Genomic DNA, 20,362 nt, shown 5'->3' with positions numbered 1-20,362 from the left:
GGAGATTCAGACTTAGGTATTAGGAAGAAATGTTTTACACTGAGGGTATTGAGGCAGTGGCCCAGGGTGCCCAGAGAGGTGGCATCTGCCCCATCCCTGGAAACATTCCAGGTCAGGATGGACGGGGCACTGAGCAACCTGACCTGCTGCCTGCAGAGCGTTGGGGCAGATACCTTTAAAGGTCCCTTCTGCACCACCCCATGCTGGGATTGAACAAGGAGAGGTGCCATGTGCTGCCCCTGGGGAACAACACCCAGAGCCCGGGACACGCTGGAGCCCACGAGCAGGCGCCGGGCGGCAGCTCCCGAGCAGCCCCGCGGCGCTGCCGTGCCAGGGGAGCGGGGCTGCTACTGCCGGTGACCCCCCGGGCAGCGCTGGGGACGGGAATCCCCACTCCGACCCCATTCGCCTTGTACCGGGAAGCACCCCCAGAGTGGGGGGAAGGAGGCGGGGGGCAGGCGGCCGCAGGGCAGAGGCTCGGCGCGCGGCGCTGCGATAACAGCACGCCGTGTGATGACGACACATCGTGTGATGACGACACATCACGGGATGACGACACATCACGGGATGAGGCCCCGCCCCATCCCGCCCACCTCCCCCGGTTTCCGGCGCTGTCCCTCGGCCGCAGCCCCGGGATTGGCCGCCCCGCACGCGGCGGGAGAAGCCGCTCCGGGCGCCGCCATTTGGGAAGGGGCGGGGCCGCCGCGCTTGCGCGGGCCGGGCCGGGAGCGAGCAGCGGCCGCGGGAGCGCGCTCGGTGCGGGGATGCGCGGGGGGCGAGGCGAGGCGAGGCGGGGTGGAGGCGGCAGCCCCTTTCCCCTTCCCCTCCCCCGGCCGGCGGCAGGTAAGGGCAGCCCGGAGCGCTCCCGGCACCCTGCCCCGGCTCGGGGCGGCGGGGCGGGTGTGGCCGGGGCGGGGCGCGGGGGATCCCGGCGGGGCCGGTGCCTCGGGGTGAGGTGCGGTGAGGTGAGGTGAGGGGGGGGCTGACCTGTCCGGCCCGCTGAGGTGAGCTGGAGGCTGGTCGGGTCGGGTCAGGTCAGGTCAGGTCGGGTCGGGTCGGGTGAGGGGCGTCCTGCCTGTTCCAGCCTCGTTAGGGTCCGCACTTCAGGAGCAGCCGCCCCAGACCCGCACCCGCTCTGCAGGGAGCACCGCGGCCCTGCCCCGAGCTTTGCAGCACCGCGGAGCTGCCCTGGGGACCGCTCGGGTTTCCAGGTAGGGTTTTCCCGCTGCTGTTGCCTCTGGCACGGTCCCCGGTCCTCGTCGCCGCCTTTGCCCTCGGGCGGTCCCTGGGAAGCAGTGCCGGAACCGGGGCCTTTGCTGCGGCTCCTCGGGTGCCCGGAGGACGGAGCGCTGGGGCTGGCGGGGGTTCTGCGGGGTATGGCCCAACCTGCTGCCCTTCCAGTACGGAAAGTGGGTCGGTCCGTTTGACACCAGCACCTGAACCGCGTGCAGGGGAAGCGGGACACACAGAGGTTCGGTACATGTGTGCCAGAAGGCTGTGAGCAATGTGACCGGAGAAAGTGACACCACGTCTGAGGTGACCTCCAGCCTCTCGGGGTGGTCCAGGGAAGTTCCCCCCCTCGGTTCCTGCGGGGACCTCACTGGATCCCAGAGCAGTCCCTGCCAGCATCGCTGTCACCTCTGCTGGGGTCCCTGCAGAACCCAGTTCTGGTTCTCCCAGAGTGAAAACCTCAGTGATTCTTATCCCGGTTTTGTCTGCAAGATTCAAAAGATTAAAACTGCTCCTTTCTGTGATTTTGACTTCAAACTCACCATGAAATTCAGTTAGAATGAAAATGCTCTGTGGCCACAGCAAGGGCTGGCAGCTAGCAACAAGATTAGAGAGCTTTAAGTCCTTCTCTTTGAAAATATTGAAAACATAAGTTCAGGCTGATGCTGCAGGCTTTGATTATTTTGTCTCTTGGAAAAGGAGATTGGTTTGTATCTCTTGACATGCAAGAGGACTCTTTGCCCACTTTAGGCTTGCTGGGTCCCAGAGTAAATACATAAATATTGTACCCAGTTCTTTGCTGGTGCTGGTTGCAGTTCCAGGTGTTTCTTTCAGAGAGCTGCTTCCATGCTCTGCTGAATATGGTTTTCACTAGTTTGCAGCTCAGTGACTTGTACTGGATGTGACCCTCAATGGTGTCTTTGCAAACGTGGTCTTTCTTCATCCTGAGCTACTCATGACTCTATGACATTCCATGACATCCCTGTTGGTTGTATCTTTTCCAGACTGAGGACTCTTTGCTTGCTTAGCTCATGCTTACATAGATTTTGGTCACCTTTGTGATAAAAGGTTCTGCCTCTCCCCACCCCTAGCTTATCAGAAATGCCAGTAGAGCTCCAGAGAACAGGACCCTGGGGATTTCTGTGGTGGCACAGTGCTGTCATTTGAGGTTTCTGTTCAATCTCAGCAGACTGAATTACAGCTGCCTCTCTCCTCAGCTCTGGCCTCGTTCTGGAGTGGATTTTGAGATTGCTTCCCTGGGTTGGCCGAGTTTGGAATGTCTCAAATGCCAGCACATGAGTGTGTCAGGGAGGTGGGTGGGGTGATATTGCAGTTTCCAAAAGCTCCTGTTGGACCTCCTGTTACAGCTCTCTCAGTGTTTTCTCCAGTAAGTCCCGGGTGCTCTGTTACTCTGTGTGCAAGGACCCTGTTTTTGCTGCCCTTCAGAGAGCATCCACATCCATCCCACTGTGCCTGTCCTGCCAAACCAGGGCTTTCCAGTTGGTGAAATACTGGGGAGGGGATGAGGGGCTGTGCACAGCTCTCAGGTGAGGGTGTTGAAGCAGTCCTGGCCAGTTCTGTTCTCTGCAGAGCCTGCTGGCTGCAGGGGTTGGGGGTCACCCATGTCCTGACACCCCAAGACCCAGTGACTGCTGGGGCTGGGGCTGTGAGTTCTGCTTTGTTGTGGCACTCCTGGGGAGCTCCTGTCCTGTAGTTGTACCATCAGGAGCTGTGGTGGGTTTGTGCTAGTAGCTGCTGGTGACACTGGTGCCACAGCACCTCACATTGTGGGAATAAGTGAGTGAAAAATTAATTCCACCTGACTGAGATTTTTAAGAGGCAGTTGAATGGGAAATGGAAAAAAGTAAAGCTTAGAATGAGTGAGTGTGACAGAAATCATCTCATCTGAGTAGCGGGAGTCTCCTGTGTGCCCATGTTAAGTGCAGCAATGTGCCTGTAATGGCATTTTGAAGAATTCAATCTTTTCTAAACTTCCGTCGTGTAATTTTGACATGGTTGAGGACCTGATCCTAGTGGGAGGTGTCCCTGCCCATCATGTTGGCATTAGATGATCTTTAAGGTCCCTTCTAACCCAGACCACTCTGTGATTCTATGATTGTGCCATCTGGTGCAAGCAGGCAGATCCTCACCTGGTCTCTGTCCCACCCTGCTCAGAAGATGATGAAGCTTTACTGCCAGTGGTTTTTCTGCTTCCAGCTTGTCACCTGCCCCATAGTGATGGGTGGGGGAGCAGAGCTTCAGCAGTTGTACTCACTGTCCTTCCAGCTGCAGGGCTTGCTTTTTGGTTTTGTTATTTATAGGAAACAAGCCTGAACATAAGGCATCCTTCCTGCCAGTAAATTACTCTTTCTCCTAGAATAGTAAATATTTTACTTTTAGTAAATGCTTACCTATTTGGTACCATCCTTATTTGAGTGTTCTGCTAAAAGTTAGGTAAAAAGGAGTTAATTAAAGTTCAAATGAACTTTGTTCTTGTTTTTAGAGACAGACCATGACCATATCACTGCAACCCTGACTTTGCACAGAACAAGCAAAAACCATACTGAATTAATTCAGCAGACACTTCATCAGGTGTTTTGTTGCATCTGTAAACAGTTGTGTGTGTTTTGGAAAATAAATATTCACAAGCACTGCTGTTTGTTTCCCAGTGTGATGTGTGTACCACACAGACACCTGGAAGCTCAGGTGGGGTTGCAGCTTTGCACTGGTCATTACTGGGCAGTATGGGCACTGCCAGGCTGGGGGAATGCTGGTTGCACACAAATTGTTTGAGGTGTGGGAGGTCTGATGAAATGGCATGGGGAGAAGGAGAGATTTGTGACTGTTCTGAGTTGAGTGGAATGTTTACTTCCCCACAGTGGATGTAGAGGAGTGCCCTGTCCCTTTTTCATCACAGCTTTAAGGGCTGACATTCTGTCTCCTGCCCAGGCTGACCACGCTCTCCCCACAGGAAATCTTTCCTCCATGTTCTCTGGAGTAGCTGAACTATTTGCTCTAAAACTGCTGAGCTCCAAGTAGTTGTATTCAGTTTGTGTATTTAGTTTGGAAGAAACATTTATATGCCCAAATCTTGCTTATTATTTGCAGCGATCTCAGTTGCTCTCACCAACGATGCCTCCCAAGCCTTTATCTCATTTAGGGACTGACATCATCACAACTAATTGCTTTTACTGCTGGTGCAGTAGACTCTGTGTACTTTCCCCTTGGTGCTTCCTGTTACTCCCAGTTTGTGTCTTGGTGGCTCTGGTTTCTCCTGGGATGTTTGTGTTTCTGTACATGCACCCTGACTTTTGAAGCTCAGGAGATGCTGGTGACTTTGTCAAGCTGCTTTTGTACCATCCTCCTGCAGCAGGCTTTTTTGACCTCTCCCTTAATATGATTTCTGTATGGATTGCAAGTTTTGAGGGTTCTGTTTTTTTTTCATTAGAATCCCTGAAAATGTTGACTGCCATGTGAAGGGCAGCAGCTGGCATTCAGGCTGGACGCACAGGATTTCAAAACATAACATGCCTTTGGTTAAAACTGACTTGTAACTTTTCATGTTTTAGGATCTGCAGATGGGAGGGAAAGCTGAGGAGCTGAACATGAGGCTGAAGACTTCTGTGTAGACCCTGATGCTGAGTGAACACGGATGAAAATGCTTCCTGGAGTGGGTGTGTTTGGGACTGGCAGCACTGCCCGGGTGCTGGTGCCCTTGCTGAGAGCAGAAGGCTTCTCCGTGGAGGCACTTTGGGGCAAGACAGAAGAGGAAGCCAAACAGCTGGCAGAGGAAATGAACATCTCCTTCTACACCAGTCGGACTGATGATGTCCTGCTGCACCAGGATGTGGATTTGGTTTGCATCAACATTCCGCCCCCCCTGACCCGGCAGATCGCTGTCAAGGCTCTAGGTACATTTTTATCTTTGGAGTTGGACCAAAACCCCATAGCTCATTGGCAGGTTGAAGTTTGAAGCTGTTACCCCAGCACAATTCTGGTTGCCCCAATGCACAAATGCAGTGCCACAGGGTTTGTGTGGAATTGGTAGCACCATCTGTGAGAATGGTTACCTAGATCTCTTTGTAAAAATACTATTTATAATTGCTCATAACTTTGCAAATCTTGAACCAGTTGGGCTAAAACATTCCATGTCTTCTTCAGACTGAATATGGGGAGCTTTTAATAAAAATGAGCTGTTGCAGAGATGATGAGGGGGAAGAGTGTTTTTATGCCCATTTAAAAAAAACAAAACCAACTTACGTTGCTTAATTAATTTCAAATCTTCCCATGTTTTGCAATAGGAAACTGATATTTGCCATGGTTAGGGGGTTTCTTCAGGTCTGCTTTCTTGTTTTTCCCACAAATAAAGCCAAGTTTGAAAGTTAAAAGTCTTTGAAAAAATGTTTGCATGCACTCAGTGGGACCTGGTGAGTTAGGACTAAAATTCTCTGCATCTTCTGCTTTTGGGCAGGGTGCTGTGGCCTGGCCACTCCTGAGGAGCAGCTCTGTCATAACAGGCTGGGGTGGTCCCAGCTGCTTCCCCCTGCAGCAGGAGGGAAGTTGTTGGGGGAGAAGAAGATGTTTGGGACAGTGGGGGGAATCCCACAGGATGGTCTGGGTGTGGATGTCCAGGACAGGATGAGCAACCCCCCCAGACTGGGAGGAGGGAGCCAACTGCTTGGCCCCCCTGAGGAGTCTTAATTCTCCAACGTGGGAGTTTGTAGAGTGAATGTCCTCTCACAGAGTGCAGTGTGGGGCTGAGTGTGAAATTCTCTAAGTAACAAGTGTGATATTTTTATGGTGTTTACAGGACGTCCACAGGAGTTAATTTTAGGAAGAGTAATATTCATCCCATGTGAGCCAGGGTGGTTTGTTGTCCTCAGACTCTTTGCTACAAACATTCCTTTTGGAAGGAAACAACTTTCTGCCAGACATTTGCAGTGACATTTAGATTTGCAGAGAGAGATTTCAGGCTTCTTTTTCTTTCTTTCTTTCTTTTTGGTTTGTTTTGGTTTTTGGTTTTTTGGTTTTTTTTTTTTTTTTTTTTTTTTTTTTTTTTTTTTTTTTTCTTTGTTTTTTTTATCATGTTAGATTTGTTTCTTTACCTTGTTAGAGTACTGTCCTTTGGATTTAAGGAATTCTGAGTTCTTAATATTTGAACTGCAAGTTAGAATTGATCTCTTTAAATATGTCAGAAGTTCTTGTGATGATCAAATAAACTAAAGGGAGAGGATGGAACCTTCTCTGAGTTATTTACTGAAATGGATTGAGCTGCTCTCTTTGAAGGCTGGGTACCCCTGGGATGGCATTGTCCAGAAGAGGAGAGGGGGATACAGGTGGTGTAGAAGTACAGAGGTGATCTGTGTACTTAGCTGGAAGCACAGCTAAGTGGGAAGCTGAAACAGGGGAAGTAATGGATGAGGGAGCACAGGGTGGTTGAGTCTTCACTTCTGTCTGCCCTGAAACATTCTGATCTGCAAACTGATGCAGGCACCTCAGAGCCAGGGCTGATGCTGACCTTCAGCTTTCAGGGTTTGCCACAGTGGTATTTATAGATCCACTGCTGGGTCTGTCGTGACATATTGTCAGCAGGTGTTGGGGGGTTTGCTGTGTCTGAGCATTAGGGAGGAACACAAAGTCAGGACGGGCCCAGGGGGGGCAAGTGTGTTTTCTCTGAAAGTTCAGATTGATGGAGTGATATTTATAATGGGGGAATTGTTGGCTGTGGATTGTATTTAATAGGTTGGTGTTTATAAGCTGAGAGGCTGGGCTGTAGGAAAGATCTAATGGGGGATAGTCATAAGAGTCTTGTGTGTTGTTGGGGTTTGTTTGTTCTAAAAGTTTTCTGAAAAATACACTTTTATTACCCGTCTAATTTTTCAAACTTCCTTCTTTTTTTTTTTTTTTTTTCCCCTATTATTTTAAAATACACCAATATTTTTATGTATGGCAGGGAGGAGTGAGAGCCCTAGTTTTTCCAGGCAGTGCAATTTGCTTGTATGTTTTGTACTGACAGACATCCCTAAATGAGCCTGAGTACAGCTTGGGCATGAGAGGCAAAGTTGTAATGTTGGGTTGAGTTCATGAACCAGACAGATCAAAGCCCGGAGGGCAATGCAAATTAACACCAGAGCAATCTTATGGTTTATTTCCACAACAGGCAAAGCAAGTAGCTATTTTAAAATCTGTGCTTCTTTTGATCTTGGAGGTACTAAATTTATTTCACAAAATGTCTGTGTTGTCGTTCTTCTCCCACAGTTCAAATGTGTCCAGCTCTGCAGTGTGAGCACAGAGCAGAGCTCCTGGCTGGAGTGGAATGTAAAACATGGGAAGTTTGTGTGTGAGGTGAAGTTCTGGGAGGCAGAACATGGGAAGTCCTCAGAGTAAAATTCCTTCAGGCTGCTGAAGATAATGATGCTGTGTGCACTGAGCCTGGCTGCCAACCAGACACCTGGTGGAGGGGCTCCAGAGGAACCTTTTATTTGTCTCTTGGTTTATATTGGTTGATTACATTTTTTTTAAGATCTCTTTGCAATGCAGATTGTTTGACCCCTTGATTTTGTGGCGTCCCTACAAATTATACCACGTGGATGTTAATTATGAAGGAAGGAGTCGGGATGGGTTTTATCACTGCTGTGGGCTGGGACAAAGGCAGATCTGCTCTAGAAACAGGATGAACAGGCATGCTGTGAGTGCTCTTTGCATGCTGTCTCTGGAACAAGTAGTGTGGGTCTTTTCAAACCATGGACAAACAAGAAGTGGGGCGAAGGACTGTGGTTTGGAGTGAGCTCACTGGGAGGCTCCTGAACCAGCAGGTTCTTTGGGAAGACTCCTCAGACTCTCCCAACTCCGTATGGTGGGCAAAGCAACATCTGGTGTGCAGCTGGTTGTGCATCTTCCTAGGTGCAGCCTCAGGGATTTGGTGCTGCTCAGGGGCTGAGAAGAACTGGGGCTGCAGTTCAGTGGACACTGAACATGGGGTAAAGAGATGTAGTGGTTTGAGTCAACATTATAACTCGTGCAGAGAGGGGGCAGGGGGTGGCAATTGAGCTGCTCCTGGCAGTGTCAGATGGGCAGCTGTGGCTCTGATAGCCAGGCAGAGGAACAGCCAAAGAGGTGAAGTGGTGGTTGTCCCAGGAACAGGCTGTGCCAGCCCAGGACAGGCTATGTGGCACATGGACCCTTCTGACCCTGTCCCACAGGGACATGGGATGGCAGGACCTCTGCTGCCATCCTATTCCAGGCTGCTCCTGGGATCCCCTGGGATAGCAAGGACCTCCTTGATGGAACCAGGGAGCTGTGGTGTCTGTGTCCTTCCTGTGGTGTCCCAGTGCCTGTCCTGAGGCAGGGAGGAGACCTCAGCTGATGTGCATGGTGATTGCAGGGAGAGCCAACTCTTTGGGTTTGGGCTTCACTTCTCCCCTCTTTTTATGCATGTCTTCTCCCAAGGCCCCATCAGGATGCAGGGTCCCTTCCCCTTCCTCCTGTGCACCCTGGGAGCCCCCCAAGCCAGGAGGAAGCAGCAGGCTGGAGGCTCCTGGCAATGGCTGGGACCTGTTTCATCCCCAGCTCCTCTCATGTCCCTGGGCAGCATCAGCCTGGTAGCAGGAGGAAGCAGTGAGTGCTCTGTGCTTGCATTTTATCAACCATTTTATTTTAAAATATTTCACATATGGCAAGTTTGGGATGTGGTGTGGCTAAGATGCTGCAGGAGAAGCCAAAGCTTTGTTGCTGATGGACAGTGTGGATCTGACTAGAGACCTAAGATTCCTGTAGGAGAAAGTAATCTCATGTAATGCTGCTGCCAGACAGCCCTCAGCTCACCTCTTGTTTTGATTGCTTCATTAGGGTGAGAACACACTTAGAATCTGGTATTTGAGTGCAGCCATGATTGGGCTGTGTTACATCAATGTGATTAAGAGACCTCCTTTCAAATGTCCAGTTTATTTACTAAATCTGAAAAATCTTGGAATCCATCAAGTGCTTTTTCCCCTGAAAACGGGTTAGGTGGTTTGTGTAAGGACCCCTGGCAATAGTGACTTTTGTCTCTTGCTTCCCTCTTACTACAACAAGCAGTTGAACAGCCAGTGGTCAGAGTAGTTTCTCCAGTTTGGATGGTGAGTTAGTAATCACTGCTGGGAAGTGTGGACCTGCCTGGAGGGGTGGTTCCTGTGTGCTGGGAGCAGAGATGAGGTTGTTGTGGGGTGCTTTGGGCAGGGGCTGTAGGTCAGGCTGTGTGTCCCACACAGGGCTGGCAGCCTTCTGACCCCTCTGGGGACAGAGCTGGCACTGCCCTTCTGGGCTGTGCTGAAGGCTGAAGCCATCCAGGTTTAATTCCAGTCATGAGCAGCCCAAGAGCTGGTGGAGAGCTGCAGAGCTTCCTGGAGCTTAGCTGCTTGTGTTAGGTGCCTTGTTACATCTTCAGCAATGACAAAAGCAGCACTGGGAGCAAGCAGCACTTCCCAGGAACCTAAAGGAGCTCAAGGGTGGTCCTGCAGGGTGGGCTGGCAGAGAAATGTCCATCTTCAGGGCATGAAGCAGCACAGGCTGTTGTGAGGGAGGGCAGACACCCTGGACATCTGGATAAGGACAAAATGAAGTAAGTTCTAGGGAGAAAGAGGGTCTTAGCATCTTGGGCCTGAGTGAAGTGCTGGTGTGCAGCAGGTGATGTGCACCCCACAGGCAGGGTTCACTCTGAGGGCCACGCAGAGCAGTCCCTGGTTGCTGGGACAGCTTTCCATCAGCAGAGCTGCTGCTGTCCTTGCTTCCTGCCTCTGAGGAGGGGGCACCCAGCTGCACAGGTTCACCTCCTCCCAGGAGTACAACCTCTGCTCTGGGCTCAGTCTCACCTCTGAGCTGCTTGAACCCATCTGCTCAGGAAGAGGAAGGTTCCTTTGCTGAACTGGCACATGTGGGGAGCTGAACTGGGGGCTCTGAGGAGCACCCCAGGTGGACTCTCATGTCTCCTGGCTGGTGAGGACCTCAACAGAAAATGTTGCAGCAGTGGTTTATGGTATGGAGTTCAGGTCATTAACGACCAGAACAGGAGTAACAAGGTGAGACTTCAAGTTGCTCTGGCTGGGGAAGCAGAAGGCTGAGCCACGTGGCATTGATAAGGGATCTCAGAGCCATCTCCAGCTCCATCCTCATCCTTGCTGTGTGGCCTGGGGATATCCCCCTGCAGGATTATCCCAGGGGTGTGGTGTACCCAGCCCAAAGCAAGGCAGCAGCAGTCAGTGTGAGCTCAGCCTGCACTGGCAAGCAGAGGTGAGGTGAGGTGAGGTGAGGTGAGGGTGGCAGTGCAGGGGCAGCCCAGAGGGGGTGGCTGTCCCTGTCCCCACTGGTGGCCTCAGCCCACTCTGCCCTGGGTCCTCAGAGCAGACACTGACTGGCTCCTTGAAGAGCCAACTCAGGGCAAGAACCTGCCAGAAGCAGAGCCAAGATGAATGAATATTTCCATGCCAGGTTTGCAGCCTAAGCTGGCTCCTGTGCCTCCAGCTCCTGTGGAGAGCAGTGGGGTTGTGTGAGGGTAGAGCAGCACTGGCCAGGCACTGCCTGCTGAGTGAGCTCTGCCACCTGTGTACCTGGATCAAGAGCTGGTTTGGGGTTTTTGCCAATTTTGAGAACTGCAGATCTGCTTAGGATGCTGGGAAGATCCTTTTGCTTTTTTTTCCCTGTTTTTTTAAAAAGTAACTTGGCTTGGTGTCAGTGGTAAGGAGAAGGCAAATAAAGGATTTCAAAATGCTTCAGCTGGCCCTGCAGGGTACTGACCAGAGCAGGGGTTAGGGATAAGAGTCACAAATGGTCCCCAAAATAGGGGGTTACACGTTGGCAGCCAAAATGTTCCCACAAGTTTGACCTTCATCTTTGCTCTGTTGACTCATCTCTATTTAGGGGATTTCTTTGTACGAGACAAGTAAAACTGCAGTCTGTTCATTATCTGACTGGATTTTGCTCGTTGCAATTAGAAATAGAGGCTGAGAGTTTTCTGTACCTGTCATATGAGCCCTGCCTGAGGTGGCCCAGGGACGTGTCATGGGAGCTCAGAGGGTTCCTGAAAGGCCTTTTGGATGCAGCCAGGAGATGAAGTGCCAAGAGCAGGAGCTGTAGGGTGGGATCTGGGTCCCCTTCCCATGCCAGGGCCCCCTGAAATGCTGGTACTGGTGTGACTGGGGATTATCAACTCTTCTGACCAGGCTGCTCCTGGGTAAGGAGAAGCTTTCAGAGATGTCCCTGCCCTCCTCTGTGGTGATTCCATTAATTCTTAGGCAGAAACTGGAGTATGGTGTGACCTCAAGGTCTGACATCTCCAGGTAGTGTCTGGAAACTTCAAGGTACACTTCTGGCTGTTGTGTTTCAAATGTGTAGAGACTTATTTTATCAGCACAGATGTATATGGAAAAGTAAAGCCATGGCATGAGCAAAGGGTAAAGATGGGGGAGGAAGAGGGAAAACCAGCAGAGCACTGGGTGTAGGGATTTGCTTTGGAAGCTTGCACTAGGATGCCCTTTTGTGTTACTTTAATTCTGCTTTAAACTAAAAAAAAATTAAATACTGACTGCTGACATTGATTCAGGAGCACAAGATGAAGTGCATCATCAGCAATAAAACCACTGTGTTTTTAAAACAATCCACCTGCCAAAGCATTATTTCTAATCCTTGTGTTCTGTCCAGAGGCCACTGAGTATCTTGTATGTCCCATTTCTATTAACCTATTTAAAATAATAAATTCATAATGATGGTGAAATACAAAGTGAAGATAAAATCTCTCCTTTGCTGATCTCTTCCCTGCAGGGTATGTGTTGGTTTGGTTTGTTTTTTTTCTGGCTGTACAGGCATTAAAATTATTTCATAGCTACAATATGGAAATTATATCTTGTTTTGATGCCAAGTTATGCCATTTGGCCATTTTCATGGTGTAAAAATCCTCTCGTTCGGAGCCTCTTACTGTGGGAATCAGCCAGCTCTGCAACTGGAGCATCTTGGAAGCAGCTTGGTTTCTTGCTGCACTTGATGTTCCTATTTTAGTTCCCGGATCTTTGCCTTTGAAGCTGCAGCTGGACAGCCTGACTCTTAAAATCTCTGTGTCTTGACAACCTCTGGGGTGTGCTTCACTTGTGTGTGCTGTGTTACTTATTTATTTTTTTTGCACAGGAATAGGGAAGAATGTGATCTGTGAGAAAGCTGCTACCTCTGTGGATGCCTTCAGGATGGTCACAGCTGCCAGGTATTACCCCAAGCTGATGAGCATCGTTGGCAACGTTCTGCGTTTCCTGCCCACCTTTGTGAAGATGAAGCAGCTGGTGGAAGAGCACTACGTGGGCAAGGTGATGGTCTGTGACGTGCGAGTCTATGGGGGCAGCCTGCTCAGCCACAAGTACAACTGGATCTGTGACGAGCTGATGGGGGGAGGTGGTCTGCACACCATGGGCACCTACATCATCGACCTCCTCACTCACATCACCAGCAGGAGAGCAGAGAAGGTCCACGGCTTGCTCAAGACTTTTGTGAAGCAGAACACGGCTATAAGTGGGATCCGCCACGTCACGAGCGATGACTTCTGCTTTTTCCAGATGCTGATGAGTGAGGGTGTCTGTTGCACTGTGACTCTCAACTTCAACATGCCCGGGTCCTTCATCCATGAAGTCATGGTTGTCGGGTCTGCCGGCCGCCTCATAGCTCGTGGGACAGACTTGTTTGGGCAGAAGAACACTGCACTTGAAGAGGAGCAGCTGTTTACAGACTCTCTGACTGTCATGGAGGGCCTCTTGGACAAGGGGTTTAAGGACATCCCTCTGCTCTACCTGAAGGGAATGGTGTACATGGTCCAAGCACTGCGTCAGTCTTTTCAAGACCAGGAAGACCACCGGACGTGGGACCATGAGCCTGTCTCCATGGCAGCCTCTTTTGAAGATGGGCTGTACATGCAGAGCGTGGTAGAGGCCATCAAGAAATCCAGCAGGTCAGGAGAGTGGGAGGTGGTGAAGGTGATGACTGAGGAACCAGATGCCAATCAGAACCTCTGCGAGGCCCTTCAGAGAAACAACCTGTGAACATCCTGTTTGGGGAGGCTGCAGTTCACACTTCTGGCTGTGATGTTAAAAACTTTTCTGTTTTTAAGATATGTAGATTCTTATTTAATAACCTAAGTTCCTTGGTTTTTTTAAACTTGTAAAATGTGTCGTGCTATGATAGAAACTGTTCTGATTTAAATCGTTTAAAGAGTTTTAAATGTTTCTGGGTTTGCAAATGTTTAATTTTTGTCTTGGAGACAGGTAGGAAAACTTGAATTGCCCTTTGCACTTGCAGTAGCTGAAGTGACACTTGGGATCTCTGCCCTTGCATGGCTCAGAACTGGGACACAACTCCTCTTGCACAGGTTGCTTATTTATTTTAAAATGAGAGCATGCAGAGCAAGATCAGGGAGTATTTGTTGTTCAGATGCATTTTCATTCTCTCTTGGAGACTGATTAAGTTTTACTCGTCAGTTTGTAAAATTTTATAAAAGGGTTTAGTGATGTAAGGGGCCTTTAAACTCCTATAGGACAAAAAATAGAAGGGACAGATTAAAGCTTGTAACATAAGGAACAGCCTTTTGGCTTCCTGCAGGTGACAAAAGTCTTTCAAAGTAATTTAATATTTTATTTAAATGATTATAGGAATTTTCTGTTGATGGTGTCTTGACAGGAAAATGTTAAGGAATTCTGTGATGATTTATGCAATTCCACCCTATCTGTAGACATTATTCCTTCTGCTCTAGAGGCTGCCTGCATCCAGCAGCTTTTTTCTCTAAGTTCTGTGTCTGTCAGTTGTGTTTACTACCTGGCAGCACCACCACGTTCTCACTTCTGTGACTGGTAACAAATCCCTCTGGGGGTCACAGGGTTTCCAAGGTGTTGCTGGTGACCAGGTTGTTCAGCATTAACCTCCCGGGGACCTTCAGGTGGGAGTAAGGAGATATTTCATACCTCTTGGAGCTCCCTTAACATGCTGGCTGGGTAATTGTCACACTACATGTGTCCTGGTAGTTGAGAGAATAGGGACTGAACTGTCCTGGGGTAAGTCTGCTCTTGATCTCAAACACTGGATATTAATTAGCCCTCTGGTCCTGCCCATCCTTGTGTCCTCCTGCAGCTTGTGGAGAGATGTGTTGGCAGATCAGAGATGGAAGTTTGTTCTGCTTCCAAAACATTTCTCTCTGAGGCAGGTATGCAGAAGGGATATTCTAATTTTATCACATTTATGTTGTGTACTTGAAAGCTTTTTTTAAATGTACTTCCCAATAGGTTGTAACCCTGTGTATTTATATATATTAACATGCAAACTGCTGTTTCATAAGCTGGTCCTTCCTGAAAAGTATTTTTTTCTACAGAAATAAAATGTTGTGTTTGTTGAGGGCATTCTTTATGCAGCTGTATGCTTGGGTTTGATTTGGGTCATGCTGGAACCATCCTAATAAATAAAACCAGGAGACTCACAGCTGGGACTCGGCACCCCTTGAGTCCTTCCCTGCTTCTCTGCTCTGTTGCTGCCACCTGGAAAACTTGGGTGTGGAAACAGTAGGAGATAGTTCTGTGCTGTCCTAGGAGGTGTCAGTCATGTCTCACAAGAAGATCTATTTCCCACCTCTTTGCTGTTTCTCTTGGACTGCCACTGCTGAGTAGCTGGTTTGGTGGATCTTGTTGCCTATCTGAGACTGCCCGTGCCAACTTTTGTGGTTAACAGGATCTTTATGTTTCTGCCTGACTCATTTTGGAAATTGCTGGAAGATATCAACTAAGCAGCAAAATCTCCACTGCCTGGCTGGGACAGCTTGCTTTGCTCAGTGTGTAAATCACATTCTTACCTTCAGGTGTTAATTTACTTTAGCATAGTAAGAGTGACAGAAACAAATCTACTGATGTGGTTTAAAGGGTCAGAGCATGGCTGATCCTGTGTTCTGTGCAACTTCATCTCTGTTGGGAGCTGAAGAAGGAAGCAAAGGGTGTAAATTTATTCCCTGGCTCCAGCTGTAGCAGGTGGAGCAGTGGAAGAAGCTGCATCTCGGCAAACCTTCCTCTCGGGGTAGAGCACTGCCATTCCTGCCATAGCTGGAGCATCTGATGTCTGTGATGTCTCTGCTGTGAAAAGCAGGTGAGAGACCTGAGATCACCTGGAAGTTGCCACCTTCATTCAGCAGAACAGCTCTGGCTTATTTCAGTCCAGTTTGGGACGTGTTTTGAAGTTGTCCTCCTTGCCCTGAGACCTTCCCTTTAGTGCCTTTATCAGTAGGTTTGTACTGGCCAGAAAATCCTGCAGTATGACAAAACATCATTTTGTACAGAAGCACAAAACATCTCCAGGTGATCCTACCAAAGGAAGGAGGGTGAGCAAGAGACATGAGGGCAGAAGTGTCCATAGAGGTGAAATGAGCTTCTTGTGGGCTGGCTGCAGCCTCCAGCTGCCCTGCACAGGCAGAGTGGGATGGTGACTAAAGGAGCACTCCTTTGGACAAGGCCAATCCCTGGGATAAAGATCAGATTCCCCCATGGATCCCTGTTTGGGTAACACGGATGTGGTGTAAATGCTTGTATGTTAGCAGTGCATGCAGAGAGGGCCTGGGCCCCATCCTGCTGCCTGCCAGGCTGAAAGGCAGCACCAGAGTGTCCCTCCTGCAGCCCCTGCACAGGGTCATCCCCACCAGCTGGGTCACTGCTTTTCACACATGAGGAAGGAGTAACAGCACACACATCCTAAGGCCAAGTGACATGCAGGTATGTTTTATAATGAAAATTGCCTTTTTTAAAAAATGAAAATTGCCTTTTTTTTTTTGTTTGTTTGTTTGTTTTTGTTTGTTTTTTTTCCCAGGCAAATCAGGTTTTCTGCAACCAGAGTAAAAAAAAAAACCCAACCAATCAAGCTGTCAGTGTGGGTGAGGGCACGATCACCACCCTGCAGGGCAGGATGTAGTGGCCAAAAAGCAGAGAGCTGCATGGTTATTTATACTGAGGGAAGAGTGCTGGCACCAGGTGAGCTGCATATCTCAGCATCTTGTCGATATCAACCTCCACGGAGTTACCACTCTGTCCTGGGGCTGGGACCTCCAGAGTGCTGCTGACCCAGCTGTCTGCAAGAGGAATAAGTGCATCAGTGGCCCAGCCACCTTCTGGGATGAAGGAAGTAGTGAAAATGCTAATATTTGGTAGGTGAAAGTCCAGCTGTAGCAATGACAATGTCATTCATAGTTTTCATGGAACAATGAGTAAAGTGTGGTGTTCTTCCTAAAAAGAGGAGAGCATTACAGGATGCAGTCTGCATTTATCCAGTCTGCATCTTTCCAGTACATGAAGGGAGCCTACAGAAAAGGTGAGGAGGGGCTTTTCACCCAAGAGGATAGGGGCAGGACAAGGGGGAATGGTTTTAAACTGAAAGAGGGGAGGTTTGGGTTAGATCTTAGGAAAAAAATCTTCACCATGAGGGTAGTAAGACACTGGAATAGATTGCCCAGGGAGGTTGTTGATGCCCCATCCCTGGAAGTGTTCAAGGCCAGGTTGGATGAAGCCTTCTGCAACCTGGGCTGGTGGGAGGTGTCCCTGCCCATGCAGGGGGGTTGGATCTTGATGATCTTTAAGGTCCCTTCCAACCCAAACCATACTAAGATTCTAAGACTAAGGATGCCAGGGCCCACAGCATGGATGGGATGGCTGCTGTGGTTCTCCAGCCTGACCTCCTGCTTGGAGCAGGCCTCCAAGCTCAAGCTTTGTCCCACTGAGTTTTGGAAAACAGCTCAGGAACCTGGCGTGCTGAGTGCTGTCCTAGAGCAAAGGGTCCTGCAATGTTTGGCTGGGCCACCTTGGAGCTTGAAGAGAAAATCTAAGGGCAGAGCTGCTGCACATGGTGACCCAGAGACATCCAAGATGCTTCTTGAAAAGCTAGGGGCAAGGATAGAATTAAAAAGAACAAGGTGACAAAACCTGCATGGGCAAGGGCAAAGCCTCCATTCCTGGGGAAACAAGCTGTGGGGACCAGCAGGTCCCTGGCAGGACAAGCTCAGTTCCCTGGGGATATAGGAGCTGGGTGAACCTTGTTGGAGCTCACCCTCCATCTGTGGAGCAGGTGCCACTGTCACAGGGCCCCCAAGGACCTGGTTTGGCTGTGCTGGGACTTCATCTTCTGCTTTTGGCTGTGTCAGCTCTGGCATGTCCAGGTTGATGTATTCGTACAAGGGTCGCAGACGTGGCCGTTGTCCTGGAGAGGAAGAAGAAGAGCCCAGTGCTGACACCTCCTTCCCTTCCCTTCCCTTCCCTTCCCTTCCCTTCCCTTCCCTTCCCTTCCCTTCCCTTCCCTTCCCTTCCCTTCCCTTCCCTTCCCTTCCCTTCCCTTCCCTTCCCTTCCCTTCCCTTCCCTTCCCTTCCTTTCCCTTCCCTGCTGTAGCTCAGGGGCTGCAGCAGCCCTGGAAGGATGGGAAGAGCCTTCCCCCTGCCAGGAGGGGGGAACTGTGCCCATGAGCTGAGGCTGAGGTGGCCAGGGATGCGTGGCCACATCCCGGAGCCAAAGAGCAGCCAGAGGAGCCCTGCTGGGCCCCACAGTGCCTGGCTGGAACCTCCCCAGTTGCAGCCACCAGCTGTGCTCACCCAGCCTGTCCTGGGATGTGGCCCCTCTGTGGAGGTGCAGGCTGTCCACAGGTCTCTTTCTCTGTTTCTTTTTCTTCTTCACCTTGGCAGAGGGGCCAACTGGCTCCTCGGTGGTGGAATGCACCCCCTGCAAACCTGGGAGCTGCAGCTGGAGCACTTGTGAGTTGACCCTGTGGGACAGAAACCACCTGTGGGGCATGGCCAGCCCTGGCTCTGCTGGGAGATGGATCCTGTGGCACTGCAGGGAGCTCTGTGCCCTGGCCCAGGAGCCCTGTCCGAGTCCAGCCTGTGTTCTGTGCCATGCTGTGCCCATGCCTGAGGCTGTCCAGACCCTGCTGCTCCTGGCTCTGCTGGTTCAGCTCCCTGGCTGGACCTGGACACAGCTGATGGTCACTGACTGCAGCTGATGGATGTCTTGGGGCTACTGCATTGCCACAGGTGCAGTTTCCCTTTCCACCAGGAGCCTCAAGACTCCCTGTCTGTGCTTCTCTGGTTTATCTGCTCTTTTCAACTCTAAGCACCTCTCAGCATTACTACAAATAGCTCCACAACTCCTTACAAAATGCAACCCAAAGCAAAACAATGTCCAGCCACAAATCCTGGATACTGCTTTCTTCCATCCCACACTCATCCCTTCCTCCCAGCTTTGTTTCACCCTCGTGCAATGCAGCTTGCCCAGGGCAGACCCAGGCCTCATGGCAGCTGCTCCTGGCATGGGGATGCTGGCTGGTTTGCAGCCTGGAGCTGGTTTGTAAAGGAGATGTGGCAGCTTACTTTGTTCCCTTGGGTTTGAAACTGTGGGCCAGCAGCCAGGCCTGAAGTGCTGGGACACAGCCAGGATCTGCCAGCTCTGAGAAGAGCTCTTTGTTCTTCCCCATCTCCTCATACAGTTTGGTGTGAACAAGGACACCTTTCCCATCATCAGATCACTGGGATGGGCAGAGGGGCCAATGCTGATGAGCAACACCCTGCCCTCCCCTGCACCTGCTTTCCTCAGGCCCTGGCATGGGTGACTTTGCCACTGTGGCTTGGACTCTGCTGGCCATTGATAACCATCTGGATTTAAGTTTTATGCCCAGTGTGTCCCAGGGTCTTGCAGGCCACCCGCTCAGCTGGTGAGTGCAAACATCCCGGGCTCTCCAGTGCTTCTTTCTGCCACCTTGCCCCCCATCATCCACAGTGGCATCACCAACCTGAGAGCAGTGGCTGAGGACACCCTTTAGCAGGGTGCCACTGGGGCAGAAAACAGCTCCACATGGAGCTGGCTGGAAATTATTCAGCTGCCATTTAATGCCACTTAACTAGAAGCTCACAGATAAGTATTTGGGCTTGTTTACTCTCATTTGAGAAAGATTTGGCACTGACACCATGCCTTTTGTTTCTTTGGAGCAGAGCCAGCCTCAGGGACATCCACCCTCTGCAGAAAGGAGCTGTTCCCATGCCCTTCCCCTGCCCAGCTTTTGGCACACACTGGGACCCCCTGTTTGCACACAAAGCTCACACACGTGCAGGTGCTGTGCTTGTGGCACCTGGGAACAAAGCCTGTGGGCACTGTAACTCCCATGTCCACTGCAGCATCATCTGTCACCTCCGAAGCTTGACACCTGGATTCCCCGGGGCTGCCAACAGCTGAGTGAGGACTTGCCCAGGCTCCTGGCTGCCCTCCTGCCCCTCCTTGGGGCTCCTCACCAGGGCAGGAGGTTTGGGCACGGCAGATGCTCCAGGCTGCTGGTGAGCCCTGCAGACCTACATCCCTGTGAGTGTTTGGTGTGGTGTGAGGATCACCATGACACACAGTGCTGTGACAGGTGTGTCCCCTTCAGAAGGGTGTGAGCCCTGGCCACCCGCCCCTGCTGAGCTCTTACAGCTGCAGCACTTCCACCCCTCTGGGTCGTGGCTTTTCGGGGGCTCAGCTCTGCCCAGCACAAGCAGCTCCAAAGCAGCTGCCCCAAGGAGCTCTCCAATGAGTGGGAACCTCCCAGTGCTGATCCCAACCATCTCCCTGATCCTGCAGGAATCCAGCAGCCAACGCTCTCCCCACCCTGAGCTGCCAGCAGACCCCATCTGCTCCAGCACACCTTGCACCTTGTGCCTCCTCCAGCCCATCCATTGCCACCTGGACCCTGGCTGAAGCCCCGGTGTTGCCTCCCCTTTCCCAGAGGAAGCTAAGGGGTGGTTTTTCTGTTTAACAGACACCCCAACGTGGTTTCAGCATTTCCACTGCCCAACAGCAGCTCTGAGGAGCTGCAGGCACTGACTCCCCACCCACTGCTGCTCCCTGCACATGCACAGGACACCGAAAGCCACAAAACCCAACTGTGGGTGTTTTGGGCCATGGCAACGTGATGAGCTGTGTCACTTCCAGCCAACACTCCCCCCTTTGGGCCTCCCCTGGGCTCAGATCTCGGGGACTCCTCTGGAGGTGCCAACCAGGCAGGAGATTCCAGAAAAGTATTAATCTCAGGACCAGCAATGGATCCCCCTGCTCTGGACTCCTGGATGAGGAGGAAGCTGGAGAA

General features: G+C 50.8%; 2 protein-coding genes across 4 annotated transcripts; one reads left to right on the top strand and one right to left on the bottom strand.

Annotated features, from left to right (window-relative positions):
* Nucleotides 1-699: 699 nt before the first annotated feature.
* On the top strand, nt 700-14,637 carry GFOD2 (Gfo/Idh/MocA-like oxidoreductase domain containing 2). 3 transcript variants are annotated; one of them, XM_071757288.1, is made up of 4 exons: nt 741-843; nt 2,448-2,542; nt 4,800-5,141; nt 12,385-14,637. In XM_071757288.1, exons 3-4 carry the CDS (start codon nt 4,883-4,885, stop codon nt 13,281-13,283), a joined length of 1,158 nt encoding a protein of 385 aa, XP_071613389.1. In that variant the 5' UTR covers nt 741-843; nt 2,448-2,542; nt 4,800-4,882; the 3' UTR covers nt 13,284-14,637. The 3 variants fall into 3 exon arrangements, with proteins under 3 accessions (XP_071613387.1, XP_071613389.1, XP_071613388.1); XM_071757286.1 differs by lacking the exon at nt 2,448-2,542 and having other exon boundaries at nt 700-843; XM_071757287.1 differs by lacking the exons at nt 741-843; nt 2,448-2,542 and adding an exon at nt 920-1,004.
* Nucleotides 14,638-16,085: 1,448 nt separating this feature from the next.
* Nucleotides 16,086-19,987, bottom strand: C13H16orf86 (chromosome 13 C16orf86 homolog). Its single transcript, XM_071756569.1, has 4 exons — nt 19,922-19,987; nt 17,844-18,013; nt 17,308-17,457; nt 16,086-16,336 (listed from the first exon to the last, which is right to left on the bottom strand). The coding sequence occupies exons 1-4, from the start codon at nt 19,951-19,953 to the stop codon at nt 16,206-16,208; spliced, it is 483 nt and encodes a 160-aa protein (XP_071612670.1). The 5' UTR covers nt 19,954-19,987; the 3' UTR covers nt 16,086-16,205.
* Nucleotides 19,988-20,362: the final 375 nt, after the last annotated feature.

Source organism: Heliangelus exortis, chromosome 13 (genome assembly GCF_036169615.1).
Source record: "Heliangelus exortis chromosome 13, bHelExo1.hap1, whole genome shotgun sequence".
NCBI classification, from domain to species: domain Eukaryota; kingdom Metazoa; phylum Chordata; class Aves; order Apodiformes; family Trochilidae; genus Heliangelus; species Heliangelus exortis.
Note: the sequence above shows the minus strand (reverse complement) of the source record. Positions and strands in the feature narration are given on the sequence as shown.